We start from the raw sequence: 23,433 nt of genomic DNA on the forward strand, positions 1-23,433 counted from the left end.
GGGTTTCCAGGGTAATGGCTCTGGACACCCCCTTTCTGCTGGGGCCCTGGTGCTGTGTCTGGAGCCCTACCCTCAGCTTCCCTCCATCCTCAGGGATCAGCTGGGGGCCTGCAAGAGCACATTTCAAGATTTGGCAGCGTGTACTGGGTACGGGGGCTTCCCTCCCTCTTTCCCAGCCATGCTCAATTCACTCCCCACCAGACGGGGGGAGGTGTCGCGTCCTCAGCCTCCCGCCTGCCTCCCTCTGAGGACAGCTAGAACATGACCTCCTCACAGCTCCCATAATCACTCTCCACCATGTCAGAGCCCTCATAGTTGGGGGGGGCCTGGGGCTGGCCCCGGCCCATGGGGTGCCCACCCCCAACCTCGCAGTCGGCATAAGAGGGCCCGGCTCGGCTGAGGCGCATGCTCACCCCTTTGTAGCCCCCTTCTGCCAGGCAGGGCCCTCCCCCTCCCTGCCGGAACTGCGAGTGATAGTAGCTGATGGCCGTATACTCATTGAGACAGGGAGCCGGCAGGTGCTCCCGGGGACTGGGGGGTTGTGGGGGGATCAGATCTTCCAGGTTCTGGTTGCTGTAACGGGGTGGGAGGGGTGCTCGCTTGTTTTCCAGCTCCAGTGGGAAGGGGAAGCCCCCGTAGAGGCCACTGGGGTCCGGCATCACGGCTGGGTTCTGGTGGCAGTGAGGCGATGGTGGCAGAGGGCCAGGGGTGACTTCGGAGTGGGGGTATTCCCAGCGTTCCTTCCTGGAGTAAGTTGGGGGCCAGACCGTGGCTCCGCCTGGGTACACTGAAAGGGAACACATGATAGGGTGAGCCCTGAGTTTCCCTGGTGAAGGTTCTAGCTGGCCTTAGAGCTAATGTACAGGACTTAGCATGTGGCAGAGGGGAGCCAAGGAGTCAGTGGGTATGTGGCCCATCTGTGTGTGTTGTCTCTGGCGGCTTAAATTAATGTCTAGAATTCAGTGGGGCCAAGTTGAAAGCCAGAGGTTTAACTCAAAGCCAGCCCATTTTGCAAATCTGTGCCACTGCTTCAAGGGTGAGTGAATAAGGGAAGAATCTGAATGGCTCCATGCAGCCAACTCCCATTCCTGGAGACAGCAACTCCATCAAAATCCTACTGGTAAGTTTTGTCTCCTTAGTTGAGGGAAACAAACATGTCTTTTGGACTAGGAGACGTGATGGTGTCTATCACAGGGGGTGATTACATGAGATGTGGCTTGGAAGCTTGGTGGTCAGGCATCCTTGGTCCTACCTCTATCCCTGGTCCTGAAGAGTTGGGAAAATTACAACAAGTCACTGTGTCTATATGGGTCCCAGTTACCCTATCGGCAGACAGTTAATGCCAATAACTGTTGAACTATTAGTAGCCTGGAAACATAAAGTACTTTACAAATTCATCCCCTTTTGAGCTGAAGGTGAAAGGAGGGTGAAGATCCCTCCTCGGGGTGAGCCAGGTCTGGCCCAAGGCTGCTCTACCTCTAGACTGGGTGGCCTGCCAACTGGACAACTGCCTCTCTCTCTCCCTTTCCAGAAAAGTGTAAATATATATGTAAGTGAGTTAAAGTCACTCAGTCATGTCCGACTCTTTGCAACCCCATGAACTATACAGTCTATGGAATTCTCCAGATCAGAATACTGGTCTGTGGGTAGCCTTTCCCTTCTCCAGGCAATCTTCCCAACCCAGGGATCAAACCCAGGTCTCCTGCATTGCAGGTGGATTCTTTACCAGCTGAACTATCAGGGAAACCCAAGTAAATATATACAGAAGCTCCCTTTTAACCCCACGGATCCTCCCCACCCCCATCCAGGGTCTGTGGGTTTCTGCCATGGACGTCTTAGAAAACTAATATTAGAAAGAGCTAATCCTGTGGAGTGACTTGGAATTTAGAGTGCATCACAGTTCAGGGAACGAGGCATAGACTCTTGAGTCCAGAGGCCTGAAGTCTGGTCCAGCCCACTAGTGCACCCTGACCTTGACCACATCCCTTCGTGGACTGGATGGTGGCTGAAAACCATCATGTCTCAGATAATGGAGTGTTTCCGTCTACTACCCTGTTCCATCAATCCCAGAGGCTAATAGCCTGTGGCTATACTGACCCATCTCCTCTCCTGACCATCTCCTCTTAATGATGGCCTCGTTGTCAGGGTGGGAAGAAACTGCAGCTGGCGGGAGTCTGGGAGGAACGCTGCAGACCATGGGCCGTTGCTTAGAGCTGGGTCCAAAGGTGACGAGTTCATTTGGAGCCGAGGTCTTGCCGGGCTCCATTTGGTTCAGGTTATTGCAGGAGCTGGTGCTCAGGGGGTTGAGCTCAATGGCAGGCGTGGCTTGGGTGTCAACACCCACACTCCTAGCCAGGAGATCTGGGTCCTCCATGGCCACAGGCTTGTGCGACTTGCAACGGCGGCAGTAGAAGAGAAGCACCGTGGAGATGACGACAATGACCAGCAGGGCCACTATGATGATCAGAATCTCCTGCTGTCCCCAGTCCCCTCTTGTGATCTCAGGGGTGATGAGGCAGTGTCCTTCTGAGCAGCCCCTGGCCTCCATTTCACACCTATAGGTACAGAGAAATAGAGGACCCGGTCACTATATAGGCCTTTCCATGTCCCCTCTTTATTTATTATTTATTTGGCTTTATTGAGTCTTAGTGGCAGCATGCAGGATCTTTCTTTGTGGTTCACAGCTTCCCTAGTTGTAGCAGGTGGGCTCTGAAGCACTTGGGCTTAGTTGCAGGCTGCGAGCTTAGTTGCCCTGTGGCATATGGGATCTTAGTTCCCTGACCAGGTGCTGAGAGAAAGGACTTTAAGATAAACATATGGGGGAATCTTGGAGAAGCCCTGTCCTTCTCCGGGCCTCAGTTTCCCCACCTGTAAAATGGGTGGGTGGACCACATCATTGGATCTCTTACATACACACTGACAGCAGGGGTGGGGGGTCCCTTGGGAGCGTGTTATAAATAGAATCCCAGGCCTCCTTCCTTGGAGATTCCAATTTAATTGCTCCAGGAATCTGTACTTTTCATAAGTCTCCCTCATGATTTTTAAAGTTTTCCAAGTTGGGAAACCATAAAGCCAGTGAATTGCCAGAAGCCTCTTTGTGTCTAGGATTCTAGGGGATGATTCTCCTTCCCTGGCAACTGCAGGGCAGCCTTATATGAGGCACAGGTAGCTAGTGGTGGGGTCTGAGTCCAAAGTGGAGCCTGTCCCAAGGGGAATCATTGCCCCCAGGCCACTTTCTGAGAAGTCAGGGACCAGAGCAAGAGAATAAGAACTTGAGCATTTTCAGACTTCAGCATAGACCAGAAGTGCCTGAGGAGCTGGTAGGAAGTAGATTCCTGGGCCCCAGCCTGGTAAGTCCAGTCCACCAGGTTCAGCAGAGGGCCTGGGCGGTCTGTCTTTATAGTGAGCACCTCCCCTCCCAGGATGTTCTTGATGCAGGTGGTGGGAGGAAGAAGGCCTGACCCCTGGGAGAGGCCAAGAGGCCAGGTCGCTGGATTACTCAGCCCCTGGCTGCCCACTGGCCTCTCTAGGGCTCAGAGGGCAGAGGTGCTGCAAACCTCAGGTAGAGGAGCCCACAGCCGGGGGCTTCTCCTGTGCTTACCTGTCTCCTGTGTAGGGGTGAGGGCAGATACAGGGGGCTCCCTCGGGGGAGGAGATGCAAGTTCCACCTTCCAGGCAGGGAGTTGAGGTGCAGTTCTCCTTTCTTTGTTCGCAGTGCCTCCCGGAGAACTGTGGGCGGCATGTGCAGACATATCCTGGGAGGAAAGGGCAGGGAGGTGAGAGGATGCACTTGTTTAGTGGTCAGGTGACTGTGGGTGGACTGGTCCTCCAGGATGGAGGGGGACCCCGAGTGTTTGCAGATCCCAGTGTCCACACTTAGCTAACGAGTGCTTCTCTCTGCCACCTGCACAGTGTTGGGCAGTGGTGCTCAGCTGAGCAAGAAGACTTGATCCCTGCCCTCAAACAACTTACAGCCTACAGGGAACATCTGTTAGTCACCTCACAGGTGCTAATGGGTTCATCATTGTCATCCTAGACAATGCTATTCAGTGTAGTCATGTTCAAAGCATCTTCATGTATTAGCTCATCTGATCCACCTGTTGGCTCTGAGATTGGTTGCTGTTATGGTCCTCATCATTAGTTACTATTATTGTCCTTGCACCTGGGGACAGGTGGAAGTTGACGGCTGGCCAGGAAACAGAGCATGGGAATGTATGACACTGGCTCAAAGTCACACCGCAAGCAAATGGCAACTTGAGGGATCAAGCTGAGACTGTTATAGATCATATCAGTATATTAGTAATTATTATAAAAATTCATTTTATTGAAAGAAAGTGTTAGGGGAGGGAACTAGCCTAAACTAGGGACCAGGGCAAGTTTCCTGGAGGAGGTGGTATTTTAGTTCAGACCTGAAGGATGAGTAAAAATTAGCCAGGCAAAAAGATAGAAAGGCAAAGAGGAAGATGCTTTAAGCAAAGGAGAATGTGTACAGAGACTCAGAGGACAGGGCATGACATATTACCAGGGGTCAGGGCGGGCGTGAGCCTAGGGAGCAGAGGGGAGAGTGGGAGCAGGAGGGCTGGCAGGTGAAGCGTCCAGTGCATAGGAGCCACAGGCAGGAGTAAGATATTGGGACTCCATCTGAATAGCAAGGGGAAGCCACTGTTAGGTTCCAAGCAGGAAAGCGATGTGCTCAGATCTGCACTGTGTAAGGATGGCTCTGGTGTCCTGCTGGAAGATGCTAATGGAGGGACAGAAGCAGGAGAGCAGAGAGGTGGCTGGTGCAGAAGAGAAGATGAGAGGTGATGAGGGCTGGGGTCAGACTGATGGCAGTAGGGACACACAAGTGATGGACTCCTTGGATATCTCAGGTAGAAATGACAGTATTATCAGCCAGGCAAACATTAGAAAATGGGAGAGGGCCAAGTGTTGACAGGGATATAGGTGCTTAGGAACCCCATGCACTTGCTGGTGGAAGTACAGACTGCTGCAGCCATGCTGGACAGCAACCTGACCTGACTTAGTCAAAGTATTGGTATACTCTGGGTTTGTGAATTTCGTGTGTGTGTGTGTGTAAAAGTTCTCATGTAGGTTCGTAAGATGACATGGAAGGATGTTCAGTGCAGCACTGTTGATGGAAGTGGGATGTCCATTGCTAGGAAAGTGGAGAGGGGAAAGGTAAGCACATGCACACCTTGGCAAATTGAGCCAAAATTAAAAGCAGTAGGAGGGAGGTTCAAGAGGGAGGAGACATATATGCCTATAGCTGATTCATGTTGATGTATGGCAGAAACCAATACAATGTTGTAAAGCAATTATCCTCCAATTAAAAAAATAAATTAGGAAAAAGAATTACTTGTGGCAGTGTGGATGGAAGAATATAAACATTCAAGCAAGTGAAATATAGTTCATCCATGTTGAAAGGACTCTTTTAAAAACTTTAGGGACCTCCCTGGCAGTCCAGTGGTTAAGATTCCATGCTTCCACTGAGGGGTGAGGGTTTGATCCCTGGTCAGGAAACTAAGATCCCATATGCTGTTGTTTTGCTGTGCAAAACAACAAAGCAAAAACAAAAACCAGCTTTAAATGTTTGCCTATGAGTTTGGGGAAGGGAAAAGGCAGTGGGGTATCAAGGGCAGTAAGAAAGAGAAACAGCATGGACCAATGATGACACAGTTGTGTTGACCTCAGCCTTCTACATGGAGGTCCCCATTCTCGCCCTTCCCCCATCCAGAAAAACAAGTAGAAAGATAGTTCTTGTTGAAGGAGAAAGAAGACTCTTGGCCTCTCCTGGTGTAAACCTAGCCAATCCCAACTCACCAGACAGTAAAGGGAAGGGAGGAATTATTTCCACTGAGATCTGCACCCTGAACCTGTCTCTAACTTCAGCCCCGTGACCTTGGCTGAGTTCCCTTACCTTTCTAGGTATCCCTTCCACAGCACAGTGGTGTCCTGAGTAGTAAAACAGAGCTTTAGTGGCTCTCTTCCCTCCCCTTCTCTCCCTCATGGGGCGGTGTGGAGAAATATGCTAAGTCAACTCTACAGTGATCCACAATTGCTAGTTCAGTGTGTGAGGGTCCTCTGCAGGGTCTCCTGGGATAAGCCTCAGGGTCAGCCACAGCCTTACCTGCCCCGCCGGTCTGTGAGCACTTCCCACCGTTGAGACATGGGTTCTGGCCACACTGGTCACTGGGGAAGCAGCACTCCGTGAGGGCCCGCCTCTCCAGCAAGCCAGCCACCTTCTTGCCATGGACTAGCAGCTCCAGTGCCTCTCCATTGATCACAACAGCATCCAGGCAGCCTTCAAAGCCCTGGGAGACATTTGGGGAAGAATGCGAGTGGACGAGGCCACCCAGAAAGAGGTCCCTTTCAGGCTTCAGACCCCGGCAGTTCTCTGGGAGCCCGAGGGAGGTGCTGCTTGCACTGTCAACCAACAGGCGGACGGAAGTGTCCATCTCCTCCACCAGAACAGAGTGCCACTCGTGGTCATTCACGTGCGACCGGGAGGAGAGATTTCCATAGAAGCCACCGGGGCAGTGGTATTCCAGCTGGAGCACTCCGTTGACCAGCTGTAAAGAAAACCCAGATGACCATCAGCAAAACCAGGAAGTGCTTAGAAAAACCCTTGCTCAGAAGCTGCTAATGCAAAGAATGTTAGTGTATTTTTACAGGTAGAAGGGGTAGTGATTTTTCAAGGCTGTATTTTTTTAGACATTGTATTTGTAGAGCATAAAAACCCTCAAAGTGTGCTTCCATTTATGGTCTCATTTGGCCTTTGCTGTTCTCCATGGAATGTCCTGGGCAGAGGTGACATCTCCATTTCACAGATGAGGAAACTGAGACCCAGAGACATCTCGCTGGACCCTGTCTTTTTTTTTTTTTTTTTTTTAAATTTTATTTTATTAGTTGGAGGCCAATTACTTCACAACATTTCAGTGGGTTTTGTCATACATTAACACGAATCAGCCATAGAGTTATACGTAGTCCCCATCCCGATCACCCCTCCCACCCCACCCTCCACCCGACTCCTCTGGGTCCTCCCAGTGCACCAGGCCCGAGCACTCATCTCATGCATCCCACCCGGGCTAGTGATCTGTTTCACCATAGATAATATACATGCTGTTCTTTTGAAACATCCCACCCTCACCTTCTCCCACAGAGTTCAAAAGTCTGTTCTGTACTTCTGTGTCTCTTTTTCTGTTTTGCATATTGGGTTATCATTACCATCTTTCTAAATCCCATATATATGTGTTAGTATGCTGTAATGTTCTTTATCTTTCTGGCTTACTTCACTCTGTATAATGGGCTCCAGTTTCATCCATCTCATTAGAACTGATTCAAATGAATTCTTTTTAACGGCTGAGTAATATTCCATGGTGTATATGTACCACAGCTTCCTTATCCATTCATCTGCTGATGGGTATCTAGGTTGCTTCCATGTCCTGGCTATTATAAACAGTGCTGCGATGAACATTGGGGTGCACGTGTCTCTTTCAGATCGGGTTTGGACCCTGTCTTTTGGATTCTTCTTCACAGGCCTCTCTAGTGTTCTACTCTCCTAAGGCTTCAGGGAAACAAAAAACCTCCCCCTCACCTCCACGCCTTATTCAACAGTTCAGCAGTTCTTGAAGTGGATCTCAAAGATGATTTCAGGGGATCCACAAGCTGACAAAGGTGCATATAGTCAAAGCTGTAGCTTTTCCAGTAGTCATGTATGGATGTGAGAGCTGGACCATAAAGAATGCTGAGCACTGAAGGATTGATGCTTTCGGACTGTGGTACTAGAGAAGACTCCTGAGGGTCCCTTGGTCAGCAAGGAGATCAAACCAGTCAGTCCTAAAGGAAATCAACCCTGAATATTCACTGGAAGGACTGATGCTGAAGCTGAAGCTCCAATTCTTTGGCCACATGATGCGAAGAGCCAACTCACTGGAAAAGACCCTGATGCTGGGAAAGATTGAAGGCAGGAGGAGAAGGGGATGACAGAGGATGAGATGGCTGGATGGCATCACTGACTCAATGGACATGAGCAAACTCTGGGAGAGAGTGAATGACAGGGAATGGTGGTGTGCTGCAGTCCATGGGGTCACCGAGAGTTGGACACAATTTAGCAACCGAGCAACAACAAAGTGAAACTATTAAGTAGAGCTGGATTAAGTAGGGCTTCCTCTGGGTGAAATGTGAAGATCTAACCCAGTGTTTTCTAGAGACGGGCCATTTGTACACAATCTTGCCAATTTTTGCCCTGGTTGAGTGCTACATATACCTTTATTAAAAAGAATGCTTAGTATTATTACAGCAAAGAGAAAACCAATATAGCTTGCCATTGAGAAAAGAGAATGTCAAAAATAAGTACATCTTATGTATGGAGAGAGTAGCATAGAAAGTTACCATACCATATGTAAAATAGCTAGCCAATGAGAATTGGCTGTGTGACTCAGGGAACTCAAACAGGGGCTCTGTGACAGGCTGAAGTCTGGGATGGGGAAGGAGATGGGAGGGAGGGGACATGGGTGTACCTATGGGTGATTCTTGTTGATGTATGACAAAACCACAAAATTCTGTAAAGCAATTATTGTTCAATTAAAAATTTTTTTAAAAATAAGTACATCTTACACAAAACATTGTTATTAAATCACTGCTTTCACTTACCAAAGACCACGACTCCATTGATCCCTCCATTTCTTCACTGTCTCTCCCATCTGTCTTGTCCTCATTCCTCACCTTATCAAGCTCAAAGTCCATAGATAAATTCTTTTCCCTTTTTAACTTGGTAGCTCTCACTGGGCAAATACACACATCAGGTAAAACTCAACTTTCCCTCTACTTTGTATAGGTACCATGGAGCTGAACATGGCTAGGGAGTAACACACAGCCTTTGTTTATCTGTCTCCCTTTAATTTCATGGCCATGAGTCTCAAATGTGTCCTTTGTACTACCCAACAACTGTACGATTGTACTGTCTTGGCTGGGCTTCCCTATTGGCTCAGACAATAAAGAATCTGCCTACAATGCAGGAGACCCAGGTTCGATCCCTGGGTTGGGAAGATCTCCCGGAGAAGAGAATGGCCACCCACTCCAGTATTCTTGCCTGGAGAATTCCATGGACAGAGGAGCCAGATGGGCTACAGTCCATGTTGTTGCAAAGAGTCGGACAAGACTCAAGACTAAGTGACTAACACTTTCACTTTCACTCTCTTGTTTAGTCCCCTCACTCTCCCAAATGACTATTTTCACTTCTCTCTCCTTAGACACTTAATGCCTCTCTCCCCATCCTTGCTCTCAGCAACCAGATGGGAACTTATAGGCACAGTCACCATCACATCTGTCCATGTTGTCCAAAGCCAATCTCTCTATTCATGCACTAGATCCCACCCCACCCTTCTTAACCTCGTATATATTGGACAAGAGACCACTGACTATCCTTTCTCCTTCCTGTATCTTTGTTCATTCTTCACTGGGTCATTTCAGTCATCATATAGACATGCTGTTATTGCTCTAATCTTTAAAAAAAATATATATATTTATGTATTTATTTATTTGCTAGGTCTTAGTTGTGACATGCAGGGTCTTTGATCTTTGTTGCAGCATGTGGGATCTTTAGTTGAGGCATAAGAACATCTTAGCTCTGGCATGTGGGATCTAGTTCCCTGATCAGTGATCAAACCTGGGTCCCTTGTTTTGGGAGCATAGAGTCTTCGCCACTGGACCACCACATAAGTCCCTATTGCTCTAATCTTAAAAAAAAAGTTTTATTGAACCCAAATCTCCTGTCAGATTGCACTTTCTTTATTTGCTTTCCCTTTGTAATAAAATTCTGCTCCTACCCACTGTGACACCATGACAGAGAAACCACTGATGTCAGATTATGCAGCATCCTCTTTGTTGCCAAATCCAATGATTGATATCACTTCGTATCTTACTTGACCTCTTAGCAGAACATCACTGAGCTGATCACTTAATGCTTCCTTCTCTTTTTATATATAATTTTACTTATTTATTTATTTATTTATGGCTGTGCCGAGTCTTTGTTGCTGTACGCAGTTGTTCTCTAGTTACAGAGAGTGAGGGCTACTCTCTAGTTGCGGTGCATGGGCGTCTCATTGCAGTGACTTTTCTTGTTGCGTAGCACTGGGCTTTAGGGCATTCGGGCTTCAGTAGTTGTGACACATGGGTTCAGTAGTTGAGGCTCCCAGGGTCTACACTTGTTCAACAGTTGTGGTGCATGGGCTTCGTTGCTCTGAGGCATGTAGGATCTCCCCAGACCAGGGATTGAATCCATGTCTCCTGCATGGATTCTTTACCACCAAGCCACCAGGGAAGCCCCACTGCTTCCTTCTTAATACAAGACCTTCATTTGGCTTCCCAGATACAATACTCTGTTCATTTTCTTTCAGCATCACTGGTTGCATCTTTTCATTCTCCTTTATTGGATTCTCCTCTTCTCTTGACTTCTCAGTGTTGGAGTATCTCAAGGATAAATCCTTGATGTACCCTCTTTTTAACCTGCACTCCTTAGTGATCTCCCCAGTCTCATGGTTGTGAATACTACATATATGTTGAAGAATCTCGGATCCTCACCTCCAGCCCAGAACTTTCTAACTAGATTTTGTTTGTCTAGCTCCACTAGTAGGTCTAATAGTTATCTCAAGCTCATGTGTCCAAAATGGAACTCCTGGTCACCCCCGCTTCCCCAGTCTACTCTATCCATATCCTTGGCTAGGTCTGTTGGCAGCAACTCCATTCCTTCTGGTTACTCCAGGTCAACATCTTACTCCTTGCTTTCTCTCCTAGCCCTCATTCAGCTCATCAGGAGTCCTGTTGTCTTTGCCTTCAAAATACCTCTAGCATCTGAACTCTTTTTTTCCCCAGTTCCACTGTCATTCCCCTAATCTAAACTGCCATCATCTCTTACCAGAATTACTTCCTTTGGGCTGGGTCTTTCCACTTCCATCCTTGTTCCTCTAAAGTCTATTCTCAGCACAGTAGCCATGAGGGCCCTTTTCACATATGTCAAACCATGTTAATTCTTTGCTCAAAACCTTTAACATCCACTCCATTACTTAGAATAAAACCCAGTGTCCTTAAATAGCCTGAGAACTTTTTATAGATATGATCTCATCTCATCTTATTACGTATCAGACCTCAACTCATGCTAATAGTGTTCTCCGACTCACTTCACTCAAGCCATATTGACATCTGAGCTGTTTTTAAACATGCTAAGCAATCTCCTACCAATGACTGTTCCCTCTATCTAGAATGCTGTTCCTCCAGAGGGCTACATAACCAGACCCTCAATGAAACCTTCCCTAACCACCTTATTTAAAATTGTAACTTCCAACATTCCTGATCCCCCTTAACGTTTTTTTTTTTTTAACCCCAAACACTTATCATATTTAGACAAATTCTGTAATTTTCTGATTTATTAGGTTTACTGTCAGTCTCTCACCATAGGATGAAAAGTCTAAGAGGGTTTTTTAAAATCTTTTTCACTGATAAGACCTAAGCACCTGGAAGAGTGCCTGTTGCATAGTAATGCTTGATAAATATTTGCTAAATGAATTCAGTTCTAACTAGGGCTTCCCTGGTGGTCTAGTGGTGAAGAATCCACCTTGCAACGCAAGGGACACAGATCCCTGGTGTGGGAAGATCCCACACACCGCAGAGCAACACAACTACTGAGCCCCTGTTCTTAGAGCCCACGTTCTGCAACGTAAGAAGCCACCACAATGAGAAGCCCAAGCACCACAACCAAATAGTAGCCTCCACTTGCTACAGCTAGAGGAAGCCTGTGCCCATCAATGATGACCCAGTGCAGTAAAAATAAATAAATATTTAAAAAATTCTAAATGGGGCTTCCCAGGTGGTGCTAGAGGTAAAGATCCCGCCTGCCAATGCATGCGACATAAAACGTGGGTTCAATCCCTGGGCAGGGAAGATTCCCTGGAAGAGGACATGGCAACCCACTCCAGTATTCCTGCCTGGAGAGTCCCATGGACAGCAGAGGCTGCTGGGCTCCAGTCTATAGGGTTGCAAAGAGTCAGACATAACCGAAGCAACTTAGCACAAACCAGCTGCCAAAGTCTCCTTTCTCTTTGGGAGATGGACATGTGTGATGGAGGTGTTAAAATCAGGCAGGTACTCTGAGACTTTCTACAAGATATAATCAGAAAAACTGAAAGACCCTGAGAAAGGAAATTCATTTTCCTCCATATGATTTCATGTACCTTAATGCTGAGTTTGGCATCTTGAGCGCCCCCTTGGTCCAACCCATCTTGGGGAACATTGGTTTCTTACTCGGCCAAAGTGATAAAGGCACTAGTGCCTAGTGCCTAGTGATAAAGGCAGCCAGGTCTAGGTGGCCTCATGCATCTCTCTTTCTATCTTCAGAGGCTCTCTGTCATCCCTCGGAACAGCCCAACCTCTGTTGTACTAGGACATGATGCGTCCCCAAGTGGGGTGGTTTTGGCCATTGTAACTAGAAAGTCTCATGTTCTGACCTTCGAGAGTTGCACCCAGGATCACAGTAAACCACGCAAGGATGTCTTTGCGGAAGTTTGCCTTCTTGGCCACGCCCACGCCGCCCCACCTCCCCAGCCTGGCTCGCCCCCAGGAAATTTCTTGGGGTGGCGATGCCTTACCTTCAGGGAGAAACGCACTGCCTTATTGCTGAACAGGAGAATTGCCTGTGACTGGAGAGTCTTCAGGCGGAAGTGGATGTGCCCGTTCTGAGCCTCCGGGAGATGGTACCGCCCAAAGCTCTGACCGCTGAACCTCACGGCAGTACCTGTGAAAGCAACCGAAGGTGTCACCTCCAAATCCAAGTGGTCACCACGGAGCACTGGAACCGACTTTGTCTCACTCAACCCTTGGGTGGCAAGCAAAGTCATTGCTCACATTTTACAGGTGAAGAAACGAGGGTGTGGGGTAGCTTGTCCAGGGTCACTCTGTTAGACAGGGGCCATCACCCTGCACACCTTTCTTTGGCCCCAGGGACCCTTGCCTTGGGTCCCAGCCTGGGTCAGAAACTATGAGCTCAAACCATGAAGGAAACAAGAATCGAGCCAGAAATATTATCAACCAAGTGTGTTGGTTGATATCAAAATCCTCCGTAGTTTCCATGTTGTTTCTGACATCACTTGGGGAAGAAGAAAGCCAGGCTGGAGAGGATCTTGCATATATATGTGATTTCAGGAACACCACAAGGGCTTTTTGCCTCAAGATATCTCCTTCATCATTAGGAGTGTAATCATTTGAATAAGCACGTCCCACATGATAGGCTGCTAAGTCAAGAAGAAATAAAATAGTGATAAATAATGTGGCTAAAACTTCCATAAGGTCCTGCATGCCCCATCCCCAATAGCAATTGCTAATGCACTGTTGCATGGTGAGGGGTCTGAAACTTCACCTAAATTTGAATTTTTCAAGCTTATTTGACCATGGGACCCTTTAATGTGGACCACCTACCCTTAGCCCTTGGATATAGCATTCTGTGGAAACCCCTTTGAGAAATGCTGTTATATTAAGCAATACCCTCCCCAGATTTTGTTTTTTAAATCCACCCTCCCCAGAAGTGAGTTCACTTATTAAATCCTTAAAACCTCAGTGTGAATAAGATTATCAGTTGTCAGTGCTCCAGATTCCTAGGGAAGAGGATTGGTTTGGGGTGAGGGGGGTTGGGAGGAGGTGGGGGAGAACTGTTGAAGAGAGGGAACACAGGTCAAAAGGAGGAGAAAGAGAGTTTTAATAATCCACTCAAGGGTAGTAAATGATAGAAGCTCAGATTTGAACCTGAGCTGCCTACTCTGAATGCTAAGGTTAAACCCATCAGACTGTAGTAACAGTAGTAGTGTTACTGACTCAGGTTAATTGACCACCTTCTATATGTCAGGCACTTTTCTAAGCAAGCACTTAATATTTAATTCTTGCTTAATCCCTACAATAGCACAAAGACACAGAGAAGTTAATTAATTTTCCTTGGGTCACGTGGCTCACAAGTGGCATAGCTAGGATTGGAACCCAACTTGATGCTAGAGTCTATGCTTTTAGCTGTGATCTGAACTGTCTCTTGTATTCTTACCATTATTTTCAAAATTAAAAAAAGTGACCAGAACTAGGGCGCTATTCCATGATGAGATTTTGTGAGGCCATACCTGTCTCGTGGTGGTCCATGGCCCTTAATCCTGTGAAAACGTCCCTCTAACTAAACTGAGAACCCTGTCTTGGGATCTGCAGCCCTGGAGTTGGGCTGGCCAGGCCCAGCAGCGCTGGGTGTCCTGGGGAAGGCCCATCTCTCACCTTTACAGGAGCAGTTCTTCTCCAGGCGGTGCCTCGGGGTCAGGATGCTGAGCCGGGCTGTGCTGTACGTGGGCCCAACCCTGGGGTCCAGGCGCACAGTCTCTTGGCAGATTTGTCCCTGGCAGCTTGCCCCCTGGCAGGGCACCACAGGCATGGCTGACCTCATCTGAATTCCCACCGAGTGCTCCATCTCCTTGGCTGAGCGAGCAATGGTGGATGCCAGCTCCTGGAGCTTGGAGAAGGCCCCCGAGTGCCCCTCGAAGACCAGGAGCACATCCACACCAGCCGTGGTCTCTGCTGGCTGAAGGCTGGCCAGGTGGATGTTGGCTCGTTTGATGTCCAGCCAGTTGCTGAGGAATCTCTGCAGGTTCCTCCAGTGGTCACTCACCAGCTCCTCCGGGGTGAGCTGGTGGAAGCCCATCCACATGGTCTGCTGGAGAGCCTCTGGCCCCATGTGCCACACGTGGACGTGGACACCAGCCATGGTGGAGAAAGTTCCATCGCTGACTGTGACGTTGAATGTGTATCGGCCCCGAGGCAGCGCGTGGGAGGCAATGATCTTGCCGTCGGCCGCCCCCACTGAGAAGCGCCGGCCCACGCTCTCCTCTCCTGCCAGGCTGTAGGTCAATGTGTCCTGCGGGTCTCGGTCTGTGGCGTGGATTTTGCCCACCATGCCGCCCTGGAACTCCTCCTCCCCAATGGTGATGAAGATCTCCAGGGGGAGGGCAGAGGGTGGGTAGTGGCTCTGCTCCCTGACGTGGACCTTGACCAACGTGGAAGATGAGAGGGGCGGGGTGCCGCTGTCTGACACCTGTGGGTGAAGCAGGCTACGAATTAGGACTGTGGCTCTCGGGGCCTCCCTGCTGCTCCAGGGTGGGCTCAGCGCGCTGTTGCATTTGAAAAGGAAAATCATCACTCCAGAAGAACCAAGGGCTTTGTGGAGGGATTTACAGCCCACACCAGGCGGTAAAACTTAACTCTACCACCTTCTTATCTGACACCTCTCTGAGTCCCTCCTAAGCCTCGCCAGCCACACGCTTCCTTCCTCTTGAACTTCTCTCATTCTATCTCTTGCCTTAGGAGGGTCATCACATGTCTCCTAGTGATTTCAGAGCACATCCTTTGTGGCCACTGTCAGCCCAACAGGTTCTCTTACTCTTCTTTACTATGTGACTGGGATCAGGCTGGGGATGGGCATGTCTTCTTCAGTTCAGTCAACAAATATGTACTGAGTGCCTTTATAGTCCAGGCCCTCCGCCGTGATCAGGAGAAAAGAGAGGTGAGGAGGAGAGGTGACAGACAGGGAACAGCAACTATCAGGCCCTCAGGTGGTAAAGAATGCTGAAAAAGCAGAAAGGGACCAGAGTGGCCAGGGCTGAGGGCCAGAGGTGAGAAGAGAGGCAAGCCAGGTGGTTACTGATGGGCTGAGGAACACGAGGTTGGATTTAAGTCAGAGACATGAAAAGCCACCAAAGGTTTTAAGCAAGGTGATTATTAGAATAAATTAGAAATGCCTTTCCCTTGCATGTTTCACCAAGCATCTCTACAACTTTCTGCCCAGACTTAGGCAGACAAGGGCGAAGCTTTCCTTCCTCTCCTCAGTAGCATTACCACTTTCTCAGCTGTCAGCAAGGGTCTTCACGGTTTTCCCCACAGTAATATCTTGTTCATGTGGATTTGCTTTGAGTGGGCAAGAAAGGTGTAATAAAACACCTGCTTCTGGGAATTATGGGTAACTGATGAGATATCAATAGCAATGGTAATAATTAATATTACTGCTAAGTATTATAATATATGGGCTTTCCTGGTGGCTCAAATGGTAAAGAATCCTCCTGCAGTGCAGGAGATCTGAGTTCAATCCCTGGGTTGGGAAGATCCCCTGGAGGAGGGCATGGTAACCCACTCCAAAATTCTTGCCTGGAGAATCACATGGACAGAGGAGCCTGAGGGGCTACAGTTCACAAAGAATCAGGCATAACTGAGTGACTAAGCACTGCATTATAACATGTAACTGACGTTAACTGAGTACAAACTGTGTGCCAGTCACTTTTACATGCTTTAAATGTGTGATCGTAGTTGACCTGTCTGATGAGGCAGGTATCCTGAAGTGTCCTACTTTACAAAAGATGTAACTAAGTCTCAATGAGGTCAGTTAACATGCTCAAGGCTGTACAGCAGGTAAAGCCAGAGCAGAATCTGCTGGCCTATAGTGCCCCCCAGTGAACCAAAGTGGAAATACAGGACAAATGCGAGAAAGCGACTGAGTTACTAAGTGATAATCTGAGCCAGGCTAGAGATCAGAGGAAGCTGATCTCTTGACCTATGCTTTTGGGTTTGAAGACTCTCTACATTAGCCCACATCTGTTCTCTGAGCTGAAGACTCCCATTTCCAGCTACTTATTGGACACCTTCACTTAGATATATCAGGGACACCTGAACACCTAAACAGAGCCCTCATTTTACCCCATAAACCTGTTCTCTCTCCATCCAAGTCTCTCCAGTCTCATAAATGGCCCTACCAACCAGACTTCACTGGAGTCATGAACCTGGGAGTGGTCCTGATTCTTCTCTTTTCTTTCTCTCCCCATAACCAATCCACCACCAACTCCCACTAATTTCCAAGCAAAACCTGTTGCAAATCTGTCCACTTGTTCATCTTCATCATCACCTCAAGGTCTCAGCACCACCTGCCTCCAGCTTAGATGACTTCTCATTGGTTTCCTTCAACCACTCTTGCCCCCTTCAACTGACTCTCTCTGGAACTTAAAAAATGAACTTCCTGAGACACAAGAAAGGTCACTTCCCTGTTAGAAACCCTTCCGTCACTTCTCACTGCACCTTGATTAGAATCTACAAATATTACCAAGGCTTATCATGGGTGACCGTATTTCCTGGTTAGCCCAGGACAGTCTTGATTTTCATTTGTTGTGAAAATCAACAGTTATAGCCAATTAACTGTTTTTACTGCCTCTCTCACTCTCAGGAGCATCACAGTTTGGACCTCAAATAACATGGTCGTCCAAGCTATGAAGCCCCCATGAGCCATCCAGTCCATCCCTGCAGCTTCATTCCCACCATTGCTTACCATGTGATGACCAAATGACCTTGTCTCAGGTCACTGCAAGCTCTTTCCCAAAGTGGGATTGGTCTTGTCTAGTTCTTCTTCCCTGGGACACTCTCCAGCCCTCTTTTCATGTGGCCAACTCCTCAGGCCTCAACTCAAGGGCAACCACCCTCTGAATATGTCTCTGCAGTGCCTTTTGAGCTTCCCATCCCTTTCTTTCATATGTTTGTTGTTTATTTCCATAATTAGAATCAAAAGCCCATGGGGACAGGGATCACCCTCTTCTTTCCATTGCTAGCATGGGACCCAGCATATGATAGGTACTCAATGGATGCTGAATGAATGAATGCCTGACTGGCTGTCTGTCTGAATGGATGGCTACAACATTCTGAGCCCAGAGAAGTTCACAGGATAGTAGTATCCACTAGACTTAAGATTTAAAAAAGAGATTTGCGGGGATGCAATGAGCATCAGCATGTTTCATCAGCATCTTGGCCACTTTCTCTTGGGCAGTTTTCCTAAAGCCCATGATAATATCACTGTAATCCCCTGCACATGTTTATATGTTCTCTTATTGATCCCCAGCACTGAAACCATGAATAATCATTAGTCAAATCTACTTCATCTGCCTTCACTAGTCAAGGTCACTTTAAGACTTGCATCTGCATATAACCTAAACAATAAGATAGTTGTCTGAGTTATTTTCCAATACTTGGGGAGTCAACTGTGTCTAGTGGGAATAGAACTGGTTCAGACTGGATTGGACCACCAGCCCTTCAACAGGGCTTGCCCAAGTTCTGCTTGGTGACCTTGATGTCAGAGGGCAGAAAACTCCAGCCTCAGGTAGTGCAAAGTGCTTCTATTTCTGGACGTGCAGATGCCTGTAGCTTAGGAACACCTGTGGCAGAACAATGATTACTGCACCTTTTTCTAATCACCTTTCCCCGTGCCCACCTCACTCCCCAGGCCTGGCCCTTTGTTCTTTATCCATAAACACCCAGAGCCCCTTGCCTTCCAGGAGGTGGTTCTGAGACTTGTTATCCTATCACCTTGCCTGGCTGCCTTGCTAATAAACCCTGTCTTCACCGCAGACTTCGTCATCTCAGCATTTTGGCTTGCTGTGATGCTGGATAAACTGAGCACCAATGCTCAGAGGTAGGTCTTTAACAAGACTTGAGGTTCAAAGAGCTATTCTGGCCAGACTTGAGGAATTAGATCCAGAGTGAGGGAATTTCTGTTCTGAGAGCAGGGCAGGGATGAAGAGCTTGGAGTCAGAGTGGTGGAGTTTGGAGCAACCCGGCTCTACCACTTATTAATAGTATCACTTTAAGCCAGTCACTTGATCTCTGTGTGCCTCAGTTACCACATCAGGAAAGTGGGGGTGATAACTGCACTCACCCTAAAGCATGGTGTGGAGATTTAGTGCAATGATGCACGTGAAGCACTTAGTCCAGTGCCTGGCACATATGTACATTTTTTTTTTCCTAATAAGACAAGCACTGATGGTGCTTTTATTTATTTATTATTTTTTATTGGAGTATAATTGCTTTACAATGTTGTGTTAGTTTCTGCTGTATAGTGAAGTGAACCAGGCATATGTATATGTATATATGTGTATATAGATCAACATATATAAATGGCTATCTATATACACATACCCCTTCCCTGTTTATTTTAATTTGAGTTTATTAATTTTTAATTGGAGGAAATTGCTTTACATTAGTGTGTTTGTTTCTGCCATATATCAATATGAATTGGCCAGGGGTATATGGTTCTCTCTTAAACCTCCCATCCCACACCACCCCCCATCCTACCAGTCTACATCATCACAGAGCACCAAGCTGAGCTCCCTGCGCTATACAACAACTTCCTGCTAGCTATCTATTAGCACTGCCAGCACATTGTTTTGTCCCCATGGTCACCACCAGTTGCCCCCACAGCTCTCACCTCGATCTGAAGCTGATACCATTCCTGGACTCTCTTGCTCAGGCCTGCAGTAGTCACCAACCATCCATCTGCGGTCACTCGGAAGGCAAAGCCATCATTCCCCTTGGTGATTCGGAATGAGAAGGGGGGACCATTCTCTGGGGAGTCTGGGTCACTCAGGATCAGTTGCAAGACTTTGCTGCCAATGGGAGCATTTTCCTGAGAACAAGAGTGACAAAATCAAAGAGCAAAGTGAGTCCCAGTCCTTGCTGTCACATCTTTCTGGATTCCCTTCTCTAGGATGAGTCCTCGGCACTCTGGCTACTCCCAGGTCATGCCTACATCTTGAACTGTCATTCATTCATTCTGCCTGTCAGTGAATTAGCGGTTGACTTTGTTAGTCTAGACCAGAGCTTCCTGAGGGCAATCCCAGGTTTTAGAAACAAAGGCCATTGGGGCTGGAAGGGTCTTTAGAGTCTCTTTATCCTACAGAGAGGTGACTTGTCCAAGTCACATAACTGATAATTCATGTATATAAATTTGTGCCTGAGATCCACGTGGGAATTTTGTGATTCATAGGATCAGTTGAAAACCTAGACATGGTTTCATGATTAGATGACCAATGGAACACACATCCAATGAGAAAAATTCAAAGACAATTAGTAATTCAGCTGAGAAGAATGGATCCCCTGGGTATTGTTCCAGGTTTTTTCTTTTTTTAATATTTATTTGGGCTTCCCTTTTTAATATTTATTTTTTCCCCTTTTTAATATTTATTTATTCCCCTTTTTAATATTTATTTGGTGGCTCAGATGGTAAAGCATCTGTTTGCAATGCTGGAGGCCAGGGTTCGATCCCTGGGTCAGGAAGATCCCCTAGAGAAAGAAATGGCAACCCATTCCAGTACTCTTGCCTGGAAAATCCCATGAACAGAGGAGCCTGGTAGGCTAAAGTCCATGAGGTCGCCATAATTTGGCTGCACCAGGTCTTGGGGGCATGTGGGATCTTCAGTCTTCATTGCAGCACACAGGATCTTTAGTTGCAGCATGAGGATCTAGTTCCTAGACCAGGGCTCAAACCTGGGCTCCCTGCATTATAAGCACAGAGTCTTAGCCACTGGACCACCAGGGAAGTCCCTGTTCCAGTCTTTGTCCTGTAACACAGGAATTCAGCATGCTATAATATTTACAATGATTGTTAACTGTCTTTTTAGCAACAAAAACTTTATCTCAAAACACAATCTTATGAGCAGAAAGTCATAGTTTCATATTCAACAGGTAGTCTGCCCTTTCTTATAAAACCCTACTTTAATTCAGGTAAAGCAATACCCTCAGCAAAGATATGCTCCTCCTAAGAATAGACAGACTATGATTGGTTTAAGTCAGTTGTAATAATCTAATTTCCTGTGCCAGTTCTTTTATTTAAGGGTGATCATGTAATCCAGTTGGAGGAGTCTGACAGGTGAGGCTTCTTCTTTTGATAGAAACAGATTCGGCAAAAGAAGTCTCCTCCTGTTCACCTTTGAAGAAGGTTAGGCAAGGATGTGATGCTGGAGCTGCAGAAGCTATTTTATAACCATAAGGAAGAAGGTGAGTGAATTTTGAAGAAAGTAATCCAAAATTGTGATATCATTTTTTTCTCTGCTGAAATAACCAATTCTGGAATAGGTTTTCTCACTATCAGAACTTTTGCTATAGGATTAATAAGGCCTTATTGTTTAATGAACTTTTAGTCAAATGATCTGATATTAGCAGCCAAAGCATCCTAACTCATACTCATAATTTCCAAAACAGGTGACCCTTGTTGATGGATATGGGACTCAGAATTCTGTGCTCCTACCCACTTCCTTACCTCTCTTTATGTGATCACAATTCCCCACAGAATCCCAAGGCCTTCTCCAAATCCTGTTTATAAACCATAAGTATAGTGGAAAGAACCTGGGATCTGGAAAACCTTTGAGTTCAAATCCCAAATTTGCCACATTTTGACTATGGCATGTTTCTGTACCTCCATTTAAAAAATCTGTAAAATGAGTACTATCTACTTCCATATGGCTGTGTGAGCCCCCTATGAGATAATGGATGCAGAGGAACCTAGCAGAATGCTTGATAATTTTTAATTGTATAATCCATAATCCCCTTCAGCAGGCTGTGTTGCCATTTGGGATATCAGTGCAAGGTCACAGTCACTGTTTGGATGGACTGGTACCAGTGGTGAGCACCCTCCACTAGGAGGGAAATGGGGGGAAGATGATGGATTTAGGATGATTTTGGAAGTTGAGCATACCTGGACAGAGGTGCTGTAGTTGAGCTGGAAGAATCTTGGTGGGTTGTCATTGACATCAACCACTTGGATAGCAACGTCTGTGTCCTCATAGAGTGGGGGCTGCCCACTGTCTGTGGCTCGGAGCTTCAGGGAATAGCTAGAAATCTACAGCAAGAGGCCCAGGGGAGAATTAGCAACAGGGCCCTCAGTTCTGCACCCCCTGATTCATGACTAATGTTTTTGGAAAAATAAGATGGAGACACTCCCTTATGCCTGCCCCCATTGCTCTCCCATAGCATTTTAGGGCTCAGGTTCTGGTGTCAGGCAGAAGTAAATTTGACTTCCAGTTTAACTATTTACTAGCTATGAGACCTTGGCAGAGTGACTGAACTCGTATGCGAGTGATATCAGGAACCACATCCTAGGATTATTTTAAGGACCAAATGGCATAATGTATTTACATCACATAGCTAAGTCCCTGGCACAGAGCAGGTGCTCAGTTATCTTACAAGATGTGAGACCTTGGCAGAGTGACTAAACTTGTGTGAGGGTGATATCAGGACCCACATCCTAGGATTACTTTAAGGACCAAATGGCATAATGTATGTACATTACATAGCAAAGTCCCTGGCAAAGAGCAGGTGCTCAGTAAATTATAACTTGTTATAATGATCTAATAATCCTTGGTTGATAGTGAGAAGTTGGCCTGAGTTAAAAGTCACTCTGCCCCTCTCCTGCCTCTGGCTTTACCTGCCCCAGAGTCTCCACAGAGAAAAGGAATGGGGGACACAGCGGGCAGGTCTGGAGAAGCATCAGGCTGGGGTGTTGACCACAGTTCACCCTCTGGACCTTCAGCAGGTCTATATTCTGCTCTGATGGTCTCAGAATGGGTCCGTCCCATGTGACTCACCTGTTCCCAGTCCAGGGCCTTGGCCACCTGTAGCTCTCCTTTCTTGGGATGGATGGCAAAGTGCCCAAGCTGGTTCCCTCCTATGAGGCTGTAAGTGATGGCACTATTTACAGGTCCATCTTCATCAGTTGCTGACACCTGCAGTGGAGGCAGGTGATGGTTGTGAATGGAGGGGCAGGAGAGACCAGAGAGGAAATCTTGACCCCTAGGAGTGTAGGGGGCACAAATATGTTCCTGCCCCACAGATTGTCCTTGAGCTGGCAGTCCCTAGACCACAGTCATCCTTTCCAAGGGAATATCTTCATTTACATCCTGGTAAGGATGTCAGCACGTCATGGTTCATTCATTTATCTATCTATTCATTTATCTATCCATTCATTCATTCTTTCATTTACTCATTCATTCATAACTGACGGGGTACTAAGGTCCTGTGCTAGGAGTTGAGGAATATGCCAAAATGAGTAAGCCCTCAGGAAGCTTAATGTCTAATTTTATGGTCAAGTCTAATTTGGAGCAAAGAATGATCAGTTTTACGGCTATAAATTTCACCTGGAGAGGTTAGACAAGGATTTGCAAAGCCTTGTAGGATAAGGAAGGCTTCTGGGAGTGGAGTCAGCATTCCAGGCAGAGGAAACAATATGAGCCCAGGGATATGAAAGTACAAAGGATGTTTGGGGAAAGGCATCTCCTTCTGTGTGGTTGGAGTGTAGGGTGCACGTTAAAGGAGATGAAAACCTTGAATACTGGCATGCAGAGTTCACTTTTACTGCATGAAATGGGGAGCAATTACATATTTAAATGCAAAGAGGTGTTGTTTGATGGCCCCCCATTCCTCCCTTCCCAGACTGACCCTCTGTGCCCCCTGTGTCCTCTGGGGCCTCTTCATTCCCATTATTTCATTACCTGATCTAGATCTTATCAGACATGGCTTTGAGACATTTTGTCATGAGAGAGCTTGGTTGAGTGGCTA

General features: G+C 47.1%; 1 protein-coding gene across 1 annotated transcript in view; it reads right to left on the reverse strand.

Annotated features, from left to right (window-relative positions):
• Positions 1 to 254: 254 nt before the first annotated feature.
• FAT2 (FAT atypical cadherin 2) overlaps positions 255 to 23,433 on the reverse strand; it is a 60,860-nt gene continuing 37,681 nt past the window's right edge. The window contains exons 15-23 of the mRNA XM_065936078.1: positions 22,464 to 22,601; positions 21,575 to 21,718; positions 19,310 to 19,507; positions 14,299 to 15,109; positions 12,642 to 12,787; positions 6,128 to 6,569; positions 3,602 to 3,755; positions 2,098 to 2,555; positions 255 to 787 (exon numbers count right to left, since the gene is read on the reverse strand). Coding sequence (XP_065792150.1) covers positions 255 to 787; positions 2,098 to 2,555; positions 3,602 to 3,755; positions 6,128 to 6,569; positions 12,642 to 12,787; positions 14,299 to 15,109; positions 19,310 to 19,507; positions 21,575 to 21,718; positions 22,464 to 22,601 — 3,024 coding nt within the window. The remainder of the gene's footprint in view (positions 788 to 2,097; positions 2,556 to 3,601; positions 3,756 to 6,127; positions 6,570 to 12,641; positions 12,788 to 14,298; positions 15,110 to 19,309; positions 19,508 to 21,574; positions 21,719 to 22,463; positions 22,602 to 23,433) is intronic.

The sequence above is a fragment of the Muntiacus reevesi genome, chromosome 1 (genome assembly GCF_963930625.1).
Source record: "Muntiacus reevesi chromosome 1, mMunRee1.1, whole genome shotgun sequence".
Taxonomy (NCBI): Eukaryota; Metazoa; Chordata; class Mammalia; order Artiodactyla; family Cervidae; genus Muntiacus; species Muntiacus reevesi.